Here is a 13156-nt window from a genome sequence, read left to right as displayed (position 1 = left end):
ACAAAACACGTGGACAATGTCCATTAGCTCCCAGTAAATGATGAATGCAACACTTTGACCAGATAGACCTTATTAAGCATTAATTAGCTCCGGCTGTACAAGCAGCCCTACATTAACTTTATTCATCATGGAACAAAAGAGCAGAAATAAGTTGTTTTATTTCCCATATTCAGTCTGAAAAACTGTACATTTTAAAATGCTCACCATATTTGATAAGGCCTTATTCCTGTATTTTATAGGCTTTGCCTTACTCTATTTTTTTTTATTATTGTACTCTATTATTCTATTGTAGTTATGTATGTATTTCACCATTTATATCATTTCATCTTAACACATCAATTAGTCTGCTCTTAATCTGATGATGTTGCAGTGCTGTAAACTCCTTGCTCTCTGTCAAAATTTGCAGTTTTGTATCTTAAGAAATATGGAACCCAGTGAATTGTGCAGATCCCAGGAACTTTTTTTAGGAACATTGATATTGGACAATTCTGCAAAACCCTGAATCAGAGTAACCCCAGTAAGAGAAAGATGGTGGTTATGGCAAATGGTTAAATGGTTAAGGCACTCTGTGTGCTGTACGCAGTTGGAACAATTCAGAGGAACATGTATGTACAATAATGTAAACACACACACACACATACTCTATACTGTATTAGACATCTGTGGAGGCTGCAAGACAAGTTATGTGAAGAACAATTGATTATGCATGTGTGCGTGTGTTCTTGGTTTGACAGGAAGATAACAGACACATTATGTAATATCCTGGCCTTCCTTTTCTCTCTCTCTCCATCTTTTGCACCCATCCTCCTCTCTCACCCCTTTCCTCCATCTCTCCTTCATGTTCCCTCTCTCTCTTTTACTGCTGAATAATCTGAATATATTTCCATCTCATCTTTCCCTCTGCTCCTCACCTCTCTGTTCTTCCTGTCTTTTCATCAATCGTTTCTCACACACACACACACGCATGCATGCACGCATGCACAAGCACAATCCTCTGTGATACTCAGGGCTGTTTGACAGGCAACCCCCTGGGCTCTGCTCATCTTTAGCTTCTCTTCCTTTGCAGACAAGTACTCACTCCACAACGTAAGTGTGTGTGTTTACATCAAACATCTTCTTTCGTGTGGTCTTCATCAGGGTCAGCCACTAGCTCAAATGTATTGGTCTCATAGTGTTGCTGGAGTTGCTCTGAATGGAGACAGTTTGGCAGTCAAAATTTCAATCCCTCTTTGCAAACTCCATACTTAACACATATTGAAGTAGTCCCTGCAATATTTGTGGAATCAGCAATTGCATTTTTACAAAAAAAATGTCAAACTGGAAGAATGCTTGCCATTTCTTCCAGTTATTGCAGTTTTCCAAGTAAGAATAATCCAATTCAGAACACTGTTGTGAGCTGATGTCAACCAAAAATCAAGCGTCCATTAAATATTTCCTTGTGCATTATGTTTAGGAGGACTGTCTTTCCTTAGAACTTATCCTCTCAGACAGTGCTTCCTCTCAGCCTGTGTATTGCTCCTGTTATGGACCATTTTTACATTTACCAAAACAAATCTAAAACTGACCATTTATGGAGCTTGTTGGCAGCACTACACAGTATGGTAAAGAGCACTGGGATTACCATATAGCCTCATTCCAAGCAGAATAAAGACACAGAAGTGCATCCAATTCCCTAGCCATCTACAAAGGCAGACATGCTCATGCAATGGCAGAGCATTCCTCTTTCAGAAATCATTTTAACAAATGGTTTTGAAAAAACACTGTCACTTTCAGTCATTGTGGGTTGCATTCATTTAAAAAAAAACTCAGAGATCCTAGAAGTTGTTAGTTGTGCAGTGGTGAAATGGTGAAATGAATAGGTGATACGTTGCCAATATGCCAGATCATAGGCAGCACGTTAGTCTACAAAATTCAGATGAACAATGAATGTCAGTACCCCTCCAGTCAGATGATGTTTGGCCCACAGGGAAAGTCAGAACTAAACTAAATTGGCAATAAGGTCAGTTAGGAGGAGCATCCTGTTTATCTTAATGCATAACAGGTCATAGACCTGGAGGTACAATACATTGTTAAAGGATACCTCATACCTACTTCCAAGCCTCAGGCATTTCTTTACTAGTGCAGGTAGTAGCACAAAACCAACCGAACAACTTCCTTAACCTGAGTCTCATTCTGCAGACTGATCCTGTGGGAGGGTTGAGAGAAGAGGTTAATACGTCCTGTGCATATACCAAACCAAGGTGAAATATGATGTATTAAATGTGTGTTTGCACGCATTTGATTGGGCAATGATTGTATGGCAAAATTTCAAGTCTCATTGAAATGAATGAAGGGGCTATACCAGCTTTGTTGTGTATGGAGAGTACGGTGAGTAATGCAGTTGTTTCAGTGGTTGTACATGTTTGAGTTTCTTCATTACCAGCATCCACATTTTCAATAATACATACAATCTGAACGAAATGTCTCATTAGAAAGCGTTCAGATCAAGCACTACTCATGAGTGTACAAGCACTGTTAGGTCTTTTTTTTATTATTATTTTTCTAAATGTCTGATCAAAGTGCATTAAAGCCATCATGTTATTAAATGTTGTAATATACAGTAACACTCCTGTATTCTCAGGAATCTATCCAATCTATCAATACATAATTTGCTTATAACGAAGTATAATGAATTGCACAAGAGAGTGCACAAGAGAGAATTAAAGAAAAAAAAACAAATGAGCAAAAGAGAAACAGACATTAAGAGAAGATTGATGTAGGACTGACCTAGTTCAGAGAAGAGGAGATCTGACTGTAAATCATTAATCACCACTACTACACTGGAAATACTACTACACTGTGTGTGTGTGTGTGTGTGTGTGTGTGTGTGTGTGTGTGAATGAAAAGGCATCAAGGAGCAAGGAAAAAGCACGAAATGTGATGGGTTGAGGATGTAGGGAGGGATGAGCAAGAGAATATATGTATAGAATAAGGTAAATATATAAATGGAAGGAAAAATCACCAAATTTGCAACATGAGATAATTTCCTCTCACCTTAATTTTGAGACATTTCACATATATGAGATATTGTGCACCCATCAAGTGTTAATAGGCAGTGTCAGAGTTACTGTCATTGTCATCCCAGTATGGCAGTGTAATCAGAGTATGTGTGGTATGTGGTGATAGGTGAAGGACTGATATTTGTGTAGAGGATGTAAACAAAGGGACTAGGTGGCTCTGGTGTTGGTGATGATGGTTGAGGATGTTACTGTGCCTGTTCTTACAGCCTGTGGTCTGTTGCTGAGGAAGTTGTGAACCCAGTGGAGGAGTGGGGGGCTGCATTATTGTCTTTTTTGTCTACCTTCGGGGACTCCATAACAAGTTGACATAAACACAGCCCTGCCATATTATTATATTATCACAGTTGACTAAAGTGTTAGCGCACATCAAGCAGACACAGAGAAACATTAGCATTCATTTGGAGTTGTGTTTGTGTCCAACTGATGAATGTAAGTCCAATATTCACTCTCCTTTGGTGGTTGGTGGTTTGGTCTCCACCAACTCCTGAGAAAAAAAAATTCTGGCTTTTTAGCTGCTAAATGTAGAAGTGCAGTGGGTTTATCAGAGCTTTTTCACTGAAAACAGCTGCCTGCTGCTGAATACCAGGTTTATGAGACTGAACCATACAGCAAATGTCCTGAAAAAACAAAACAATGAGCTAGAACAGACTTTGGGGGTCCGTCACAGTGAGTAACATCTTTCACACTATGAAACCATTTGACTAGATAATAACAATAATAATAATAATAATAATAAAGTGTTTTACTACCTTCAGAAGCAAAATAGCATCAAGAACTACAGTCAACAAGGAACTGTTGTACAGTTAATGTAACATTAACCACAAAAGAATCTAAATTGCCACAATCTACCCCAGTTGGACAATTCTGTACCATATTCACATTTTTTTGGTCGTTGCAACAATTCCTTAAGTCTTTGCAGTTTCAGTTAAGCAACTCCCATGTCAGTGGTACTCTAGTATATGTAAAATAATAATGTAATAATAAAGCAACGTTCTTTTAAAAGTACTCTAAGAGTCTATAAAAAGGAGCAGGAGTGGGCTGATAATGGACCCTTTGTTATGCCCCAGTTACTGTTGCTACACCAGATGTAGCTTTTCATTCTAGCACTGCACATATGCACTAATAAATTTGATTTAATTTAATTTCTTTATTTTTGACACACTAGTTGCCTGCTGAAAGGAGGCTGCTGACATTCATCAGTGGATGTTGATTTTACCAGCTGAAATGACTCTTGTCACAAGCAGATTTTATTAGCTGTAACCAGCTAGCATATTAATGCTAACTGTGTGAGTTGACTGAAAACTGCATCTGTGGCTGATTTTTTAAAATTGATTCTATATGACTTACATGAAAATGAGAATGCGAAAAATGATTTTAAACATGTATTTGATGGCTACATACATGATATAATGCCAATTCAGTGTATGAAGATGCTAAGATATTGAGGCTAAAGCTGCATGTCTCAGTAAAAAGTCAGCATTCTCACCTGTTGATGAATGTAGTCATGGAAATAAGGGAAATACAAGAGCAGCATTGTTCTTGTATTGCAGGGTTTGGTGAAGTCATGTCAGGTAAATGTCTCCAAATCCAATAAAGAGCAGAACACCCAGCTATTGTCATCCTTAAAGGTATACTATGCAAGATTTGTCGGTTGGTGTTTGTAAACACAGCATTCAAAGTTGACCCTCCTCCCTGGTGCAAGGACACCAGAGAGAGAGAGAGAGAGAGAGAGAGAGAGAGAGAGAGAGAGAGAGAGAGAGAGAGAGAGAGAGCAGTAGTGGTTGAGTGAGCTAGAGAGTGAATGAAGAGAGGGAGCAGTGCTGGTCAGAACAAAGCAGTGAATCAGATAAATAAAATGTTATTTTCTGATTGTTTCACAGCAGCTATGTTCTAAAGCACAAATAAACACGCCCACACCTCCGCACACCTCACACCAAATTTATCTGAAGTTAATATGAAGCATCAGGGTCCAAATGAGTCAAATCAAGTAGATATCTTTCAACGTTACAGTCTTTTTAGTGCCAAAGTCCCTCTTTTTATTACTATACTTTTACCGCAGCTCAACAGGGAAACACTGTCTGAGGAAACACAAAGACTGTAGATGTGTCAGATATCCACTTGATATGACTAACTCAGACTGCTGAAGACTCATATAAGCTTCATATCAACTTTTAAATGCATTTTTGAACTAAATGACTCTATGGACACGCTGTGGATTTTGTCTCTTTTAATAGTCAATATGAACAGGAGGAATGATTACAGTGAGGAAAACCTCTTTCACTCTTCATATGGACACCTGACTGCTGTTTTAAGACACACTTGAAAAACTGTGAACCCGTCCTTCAACTCAGATAAGAGGTTGGTAGTATCCCACTCAGTGGATGTGTGTGTGTGTGTGTTTAACATAACCTAACCCATATGAATGCATTTATCAAATTACATAACTCTTGGCCTTTAGGTAGCTAGATAATTACTGTGAGAAGTTACCTAGTTAGCCAGGCATCTTAATGTTAGCTGCTCATGTTACAGCAGACAAAAACACCATCAAATCCATTCTTCACACTTTTGCTCTTCCGTTTGTGGTTTTGGAAAGGTGATAAAATGGCATGGTCCTCCAAGCTGTTTAAATGCAGAGTATTTCTTTACATACTATACAGCTCAACGCATACATACTGCACCTTGTTATGGCTGCTAAGCTATGACTGGACAATCACTATTTGGGGGAGGGCTTAGAAAAAGTCAATAGGCTGAGAACATTTTCCTACAGCTCTTCTATGCCATTTTTCTAGGCCATTTTTTTTTACAGTATACATTTCATACAGACTGGTGATTAAAGATGCTTAACAAATTGCGTTAGCATCTTTCTAACATTTCCAACATGACAACAGTTAACGCTTAGGTGAAGTGTACATTTTAAATATCTTAACTCTACTGTAACTTCATTGAATTGTGCAATATGAGAGGGGTGTCATGGCATACATGTAGCCTTCAAATTCATATTCTTTGGCACCACTGTGTGGCAGTTTGCTGTAAAAATGGTGGTAACTGTAGAGTGTTTTCTCAGTGGTCAGTTTAGATCATGTGACTCATAGGTTAGAAGTCAACCAGGAAAAGACTGTAGTGTGCAAGAATTTTTGCTTTGAAGCAAATTTGACATAGCAGCCAAACCGCTCAATTACAACATCAGGTGATGCACACTGGCCCAAAAAGACTTATTCCCATAGACTTACATTGTGAAAGAGATGTCCATAAATAAGTGGATACATTTGAGCATCACAACCCCTGCAAAATGACTTGTTTCACAATCAGAATGTGATCCATTTGGTCTGATCACATTTTGAAAGTCTAGAAGAGCCGTGCGATTGAATCATTTTATCCCCATTCAAGTCAGCCAGAGTACTAAACCAGAAGTTAGCCATCTCAACCAGCAGAAGTCTATAGTGAGAACATTCTATGGGCACATGTGGCACAGTATGTTTTCATCTAAGTAATTTCTTTACAGCAGGAAGTGACTTTTTTGGCTTCATGCACCACTGAGCAACTTTCATAGGAATGAACGGAGCCCCGCCTCCAACACTGTATCCAGCAGTTCTCTATACATCCATGGGTCAGACAGAAAGCTCTTCTCCTTTTTTCCCTTGTGTTTGTGTTTTTTAGAGCCCTTGCTTGTTAAGTAAGTTATACGTGGTAAGTTTTGTTACTTTTTCTGTGTTTTGTGCAATTATGCATATAAATAATTTTGAATTAATACATTTGGATTAAAAACAAACTACTTTGTGATCATTTCATTTGCTAAGGTTAAAAATATTAAGCTAAGCTAAATGTAGCTTTTTGTTGTAGCATTGCATGGAGGCTATTTGCAAACCATGAAAATTCATTTGTGCTGTATTTTGAGAACAGTTTGTAACCAAAACATTGCAAACTTCACATTTATTGCAGTTTTAAAAGGAAAGGAGAGAAAAGAGGACTTAGTAAAACACCTCCACTTTACCCCTGTGTTCAATTTCTCTGAATCCTGTTTGTTAGCTATCTGTCACTTTGTGCGTAGATGGAACACACATCAGGGACAGAATTAGGAATAAAGCATGGGAATAATGAAATAAATGAAATGCTGTTGAAAAATAAGACAGAGAAGAAAATTCAGTTAAATGCACTGGCAATAGGCACAGCTTCTGCTAGCCTGCTGCTCTGTCAGACAGGAAGTCCTCTGCTGAGACTCTGATTGGAAGTTACATAAGAGACATGACTGATGGGTGACAGGAAGCAGGAGGATGAAAGAGGATGCAGTGTTGTCCTCCCTCTAAGCATTTCCTGTTAGCCCCGAGATGTAAACTTGAGAGAAAGTGTGTGGATTTTCTCTTTCATCACGTACGCATGCTCCTGTGGTGTTTGTGTGTGTGCATGCATATTACTTTGAGCGTATGTGTGTGCGTGGGTGTGAATATGAAGTACGGTGCATCTGATGTTTAAATCTTGACAAGCGTCGTCTCATTTCCATATCTTCATCTTCAAGAACACTCAGCATCTCTCTGAAGGAGGGAGGAAGGAGAAACATGTTCAGTTATTCATTCTCTCTCTTCCCTCCTTCACTCGTTCTGAGTCTCATTTACATGTTCAGCTGTAAACCTCAGCTGCTCCAAATATACTCTCAAAGCAAAGAGTGTGACACAGACAACACATTGCATTATGCAAGGTTTGTGCAGGTCCTGAAAAGCTGTTACAGTCACCAGTTATGCTGCATTTTAAATACAGTTACAGTGTAATGTAAATTTTAACTTCAACATATGAAAACCTTTTAGTCTTTAGTTTAAGATACCCTAGGTTCCATCGTAGAGCTATGGAGCAGTTTATGATGAGTGGGTCTCCGTTTTATTCATCTCGTGCATGTACACAGTCCCGCTACTATTTTACTGATCTACAGGAGACTGTAACAAAGCGCCAACAAAGGCAAATTTTTTTGTGTGTGTGTGGATAAATTGTCCTCAGACTTTTGTATACTTCTGTTTGCAAACATGCTTGCCTCAAATTGATCTTTGAGGGACAAATAAAGTATTTTCAAGTTGAATTAGATTGAAAATGAGCAGATATAAGAGTTAATTTATGTATTTGTCAACAATTAGAACTACTCCTGTGGGCACCCCTAGGCGGCTGCTGTATAAACAGATAGTGAATGACAATATAGTTAAACACAGTTGTAATAATGTAAAATATGTCTTCATATGAGAAGTTATCATTGATGACAAATATTGTACATTACTAAACACTTGAAAATGCCCTTATGTGCTTATGACTGCATTATAGTATGTTAAATGTTTATTTAAGTGTTACAAAATAAAGAAAAACATGAACCAATTTGACAACACATAATGCTGCATGAAAAATTGTGCTGCAATTACAGAAACATTGATTGTGGATGTTGATCATTTGTGAATGACTAACAGTAATACATTACACATTCCTGCCAATAGTTTCACACTATTTCACTGATTTACCAGCAAAAAGAAAAAGAAAAAGACTAGTAGCAAGTAAACATGGATGTAAACATTGCAGGTTTTATGAGAAAGGAAAGGTATTCGACATGGACACACATTTGTGAAAAACACTGACTGTAAACAGAAACTTTAGATGGAAATGATGCTGATATTTTGATTAGCCTTGATCGATATACTAACTTTCCCACCTCACCCCAGTGTAAAAATGGTCTTGTTGACATTTAGGTGTTGATGTCCTATTGATGCACAATTCAAAGATTGCACAAAACCAATACCAACTTTATTATTGTTCACAAAAGAGAACAAGCTTAAGAGCCCACTTACTTTACTCCACTGTTTTTGTCCAGCGAGTGCAGCAGGTGTCATCACATGAGCTTAGTGTGTTTATTCGGTTGTGTTCTTAACATAATACTGCTCACACAAACACACACAGGATGGAAGAAGACAATTCATTTCAAAAGCAGAGAGAAGTTGGTTGAGTCCCTCCTTGTAGAAAAACTACAAGGACCGACTTATGAGGATAGGAGGTATAACACTGGTGGGATTGTCAGGGTTCTTCATGGGATGATTAACAACAAGACAGAAAATGAGGAATAACAGTCAGTGACGATGATTATGATGATGATCTTGTCATTTGTAGTACCTACTTAAGATAACAGCTGTATTTTCTGATTTTCTAAAATGAATAAATCACATAAATAAAAAAAGAAACGTCTTTTCAGTGCAGAGGAGGGGTAGGAAGCAATGGGGGTCTTGATTAATCTGGATCAGTCTCAGTCTGATATAGTAATAAAAACCTTTGGGTGTCTCCTGGCCCTTTTTAGAAAACTCATTGTTCTTGTAAATACGTGCAAAACATACGTAGGTAGAAACTGTCTTGTTGCTTTTACAAAAGCTTTTTTGATTTTTTTTTTTTTGCATATAATAAGAACACCTGTGTGATTCAGTGGGATAACTGCATTGATAGTGTGTGTGCCAGGATACTCAACCTAGTTTTCTTTTCCACACATCAGCTGTACAGTACTCACACAAACCATTCAACATAACCATCAGGCTTTCCACCAGAGGCTGAGTTCTGGTCTTCCAAGCAAAGACAAACATGGACAGTCTGAATCCCCATCTTCACCCTGCCACCCATCAACCCAGAGAACTGTCTTGGTTACTGCTGGTATATTTATTTATGATGTTTCTGTCTATGTTGTGCCCTTAAAACAGGGAAAATAGTGAGGGGAGAGGGATGAAGAAACCGGTACACTGCTCTCGTCTTCACTCATCTGTGTTGAGTCTTAATTATATACAGTACAACCAAATTCATACATTTTCCCCCTATGAATACACTAAGTCTCAGGACCACAGTTTCCTGAGACTGCTGGAAGTTATCCTCCTATGTTTTTTCTGAATATTGTAAATTATATTTTTAACCAGTGTACAACATAGACTGTAACTTAGATGAAATATATTTACCCTTTTAACTTACGTATTTTAGCTGATACATAGACTGACTTGTTACAGTCAGTACTTGTTACTTACTTGTAACAATTTTAAGCACCTTACAGAAAATATCTCGGTGACAAGCTTAAATGCAAAAAATGTTGGAACAGTCAGACGCTAGAGCGAGACAATAGCAGTAGCTAGCTTAAACGGTGACGGAGTTAGCCAGAAACTCTTTAACAACATAGAAGTACAAAATTCACCTTTTTCTCTCAGAGTGAACAACAATGACAGAGTAACAATTATCAACAATATGTGTCATTAAGTTCTTAGTGCTTTGTGTACAGTAATTAACTTAAAACACCTGCCTTCACCTGTCTCTATTGAGTGAGGGAGAGGAGCGCGTTAACCCCCACTAGAGCCCTGAGCCATTACCAATAGATCGACACACGATCAACCCAGAAAAAGAACCTCCATTACCTATTTGTATTATCTACACTCTGGCTGCATATTCTCCACAGTAATAACTTTAGCAACATAGCCAAAATAAATTATGTGTTAAGAAAATGGAACACAAAGAATATAATTGCATAACTCTGAAAGGGAATAAAATGATGCTTCTGGAAAATCAAATTATTTTTGTAAATTCTTATCTGCCACATCTACAAAACCATAATCCAGTATTTGAACATCCCAACATTTCCATAGATGCTGGATATATTATCCAATCTGATGAGCACAAAAGCCTCACTGACTTTACTTTACCTTACTGAGCTGAGCAAAGCATTTGTTTAACTTCCAACAATAGTAAAACTATAGGTGCACAGTACCGCTGAAGAGCTGATCAAGTCCAACCCACAGATCTGCTGCTCTGTAAGGAGTAAGAAAACAGAATTGGGAAATGTCACCTTTTTATTATTCGTTTGTACTTTTTTTTGTTTGTTTGTTTTTTACTTAAAGTTTTATAATGGATAAGTTAGTGTAAATTGATTTATTTTTAATAAATCAGTTTATTAATTGGTTATAATTAAACATTTCAAAAGTCTCTAATTATTTCAGTGGCTCACTTGAGTCTCCATAGAACACACCCCGACATGCTGGGAGTAAAATTGAACTGGGAACAGAGTTCAGTCAAAAGAACATTCCACAGGTGGTATTAAACAGTTTGGATTCACGCTGCTTCTCTGGATTCCAGTGGAGGCCTAGTTTTACAATTTAGCAAAGTATCAAAGCCACATAAACTTCTCAAACCATTCCTACAACATAATCCACTTCTCCACTGTCCACCTGTCCATGCTCGGCATGTTCATGTTATTCCGAATGTGGCAAAATACACAGCTTCCATTATTATCAGATTAAATGTTGGACAGATGCTAAATCCACTTTATGGGCTTGACACCCAGCAGGCACCTCATTCCCATTCATTTCTGAAGAACAGGTGATCCTGAGTGGGGTCCTCTGCCTGACAAACAACATGTAGTGCTCCATCTCGTGGATTTTTTTTTTTTTTTTTTGCAGGTGCAGATACACATTCACACACAGGCTTGAGATGTGAAATAACAGAGCAGACCAGTTTCTGTTTTGAACATCTGTTACCTGACTGTGACAAGTCATCTTACCACCTGCTAGACACCTCATCCACCGTTAACAATGATCCTCTCCTCTCTCCAGGTGTTGATCAGATTCAGTTCAGATTAAATCGATTAAAGCTTTTTCTCATTTTTGTCTTTTACAGGTGAACCACACAAGTTTGATCCTTCCTTCAGAGGTCCAGTCCGAAGAAGGTAACACCATACTTCTTTCCATAAGCAATCAGTGATACCTCAATAGGCATATAGTATCTAAAAGTGTCTTCATTTTAGAGTCAGAGTAACTTAACCCCAAGCTGAAAATGTTGCACTTCACACTAAAATGATGTCAGGGTGTAGTGAACACACCCTGAATACTACTGAACGCTGCCTAATTTTTGGTTTACAATTCTGAGCTTTTCTTTGTGCTCTGAGCGTGGTCTTGATCTTTTTATATCATTTTATCAAAATTAGATTTATTTTATTCAACACTTTTATTAATTTTTTTTTTTATCCTCATAGTTATCTCCGTTAGGAGTAGGCCTGCAGGGGATCATGCATTTATTGGTGTGTGTGTATGTGTATGAGTGTGTATGTATCTGTCTGCTGCTAATCTTGCATACTACTGGACTCATCAGCCTAATATTTTTTGTGCACATTTATAACTGTATGCTCAAGGACCTCTCGTGGTTGTTGTGATTCACAACATTTGAAAAACCTATCCGTATGAGCCTATCGTTAAGTTTACACTTTCATCTTGTCAGCAGTCCTCACCATTTTACAATACGCGTTACGACATAGCAGAAGGCATTTCCGGCAATCGGCTTGGCTAAAAACAAGGCTTACTTAGTCTCTTGCTGGCCACATTTTGGCCTTTGTCATTTCTCAAAAACTGACATCCATAGAAAAGTTTGGTCTCATCTTGAACCAGAGCATCTGCAGATTAATTCCATACCCGATATGTTATAGTCCACTAAAGTTAGGTATGGTACCAGATGAATAAATCCCTGTTTTTGTTATTTTCGCTGCCATCTTGACTGTACACAGCTGGCAGAGATCTGCACTCTGAGTGCACTCTTCTAGTTATGTCTGTTTTTATTTGATTGTAATTCTCATCTCTCTGTAAAGCACCTTTATTTAACATTTGTTAAATAAATTGACTTGACTTTTTGGTAATTGGAGAAATGATTTATTCTATTGGTCTGATAAAGTGCCATTCATTTCCTGCCACATTTATTTCCTTGTTCCTCTGTTCAGAAAACCAATTGTTGATGACAGCCGGCGTGTGTTGACAGTCAACATATTTCTAGGTGTTGATGGTCAGTGTTGTTTGATTCTTATGGTTTCTGCAGATGTCCAACAAAGTACAACTTTAAGAGCGGCATGTGGATGCTTGAATCTAAAGAAGTGAAATGTTGTAAGATCTCAAAACTTAAAAGATAGTGCTGTGTAAGTTTATAATCAGTTCTTTCAGGTCAATGAGCATCAACCATATTGCTTACCCTTGTTTTTACACGAGTTTTACTTTCATCGTCAGTGAAGTCCTCAAATTCAAAATAAAAATGTTTTACTGCGACATTGTGGTTTGAGCAGATGTTTCCTGTGT

The 13156-nt window shown here is 37.9% G+C and overlaps 1 protein-coding gene and 1 long non-coding RNA gene across 3 annotated transcripts in view; one reads left to right on the top strand and one right to left on the bottom strand.

Moving 5' to 3' along the window:
- LOC137193582 (choline transporter-like protein 5-A) overlaps positions 1-13156 on the top strand; it is a 54089-nt gene that overhangs the window by 14259 nt on the left and 26674 nt on the right. For both annotated transcript variants that reach the window (XM_067604808.1, XM_067604809.1), the window contains exon 2: positions 11718-11766. In XM_067604808.1, the coding sequence (XP_067460909.1) occupies positions 11718-11766 (49 nt within the window). The remainder of the gene's footprint in view (positions 1-11717; positions 11767-13156) is intronic.
- Positions 504-4714, bottom strand: LOC137193373 (uncharacterized). The gene is made up of 3 exons (XR_010930792.1): positions 4546-4714; positions 2088-2185; positions 504-1188 (listed from the first exon to the last, which is right to left on the bottom strand). It is a non-coding gene; the product is annotated as an uncharacterized lncRNA (long non-coding RNA).

This window comes from Thunnus thynnus, chromosome 12, assembly GCF_963924715.1.
Source record: "Thunnus thynnus chromosome 12, fThuThy2.1, whole genome shotgun sequence".
NCBI classification, from domain to species: domain Eukaryota; kingdom Metazoa; phylum Chordata; class Actinopteri; order Scombriformes; family Scombridae; genus Thunnus; species Thunnus thynnus.
This window is presented reverse-complemented; position numbering and strand designations above follow the sequence as displayed.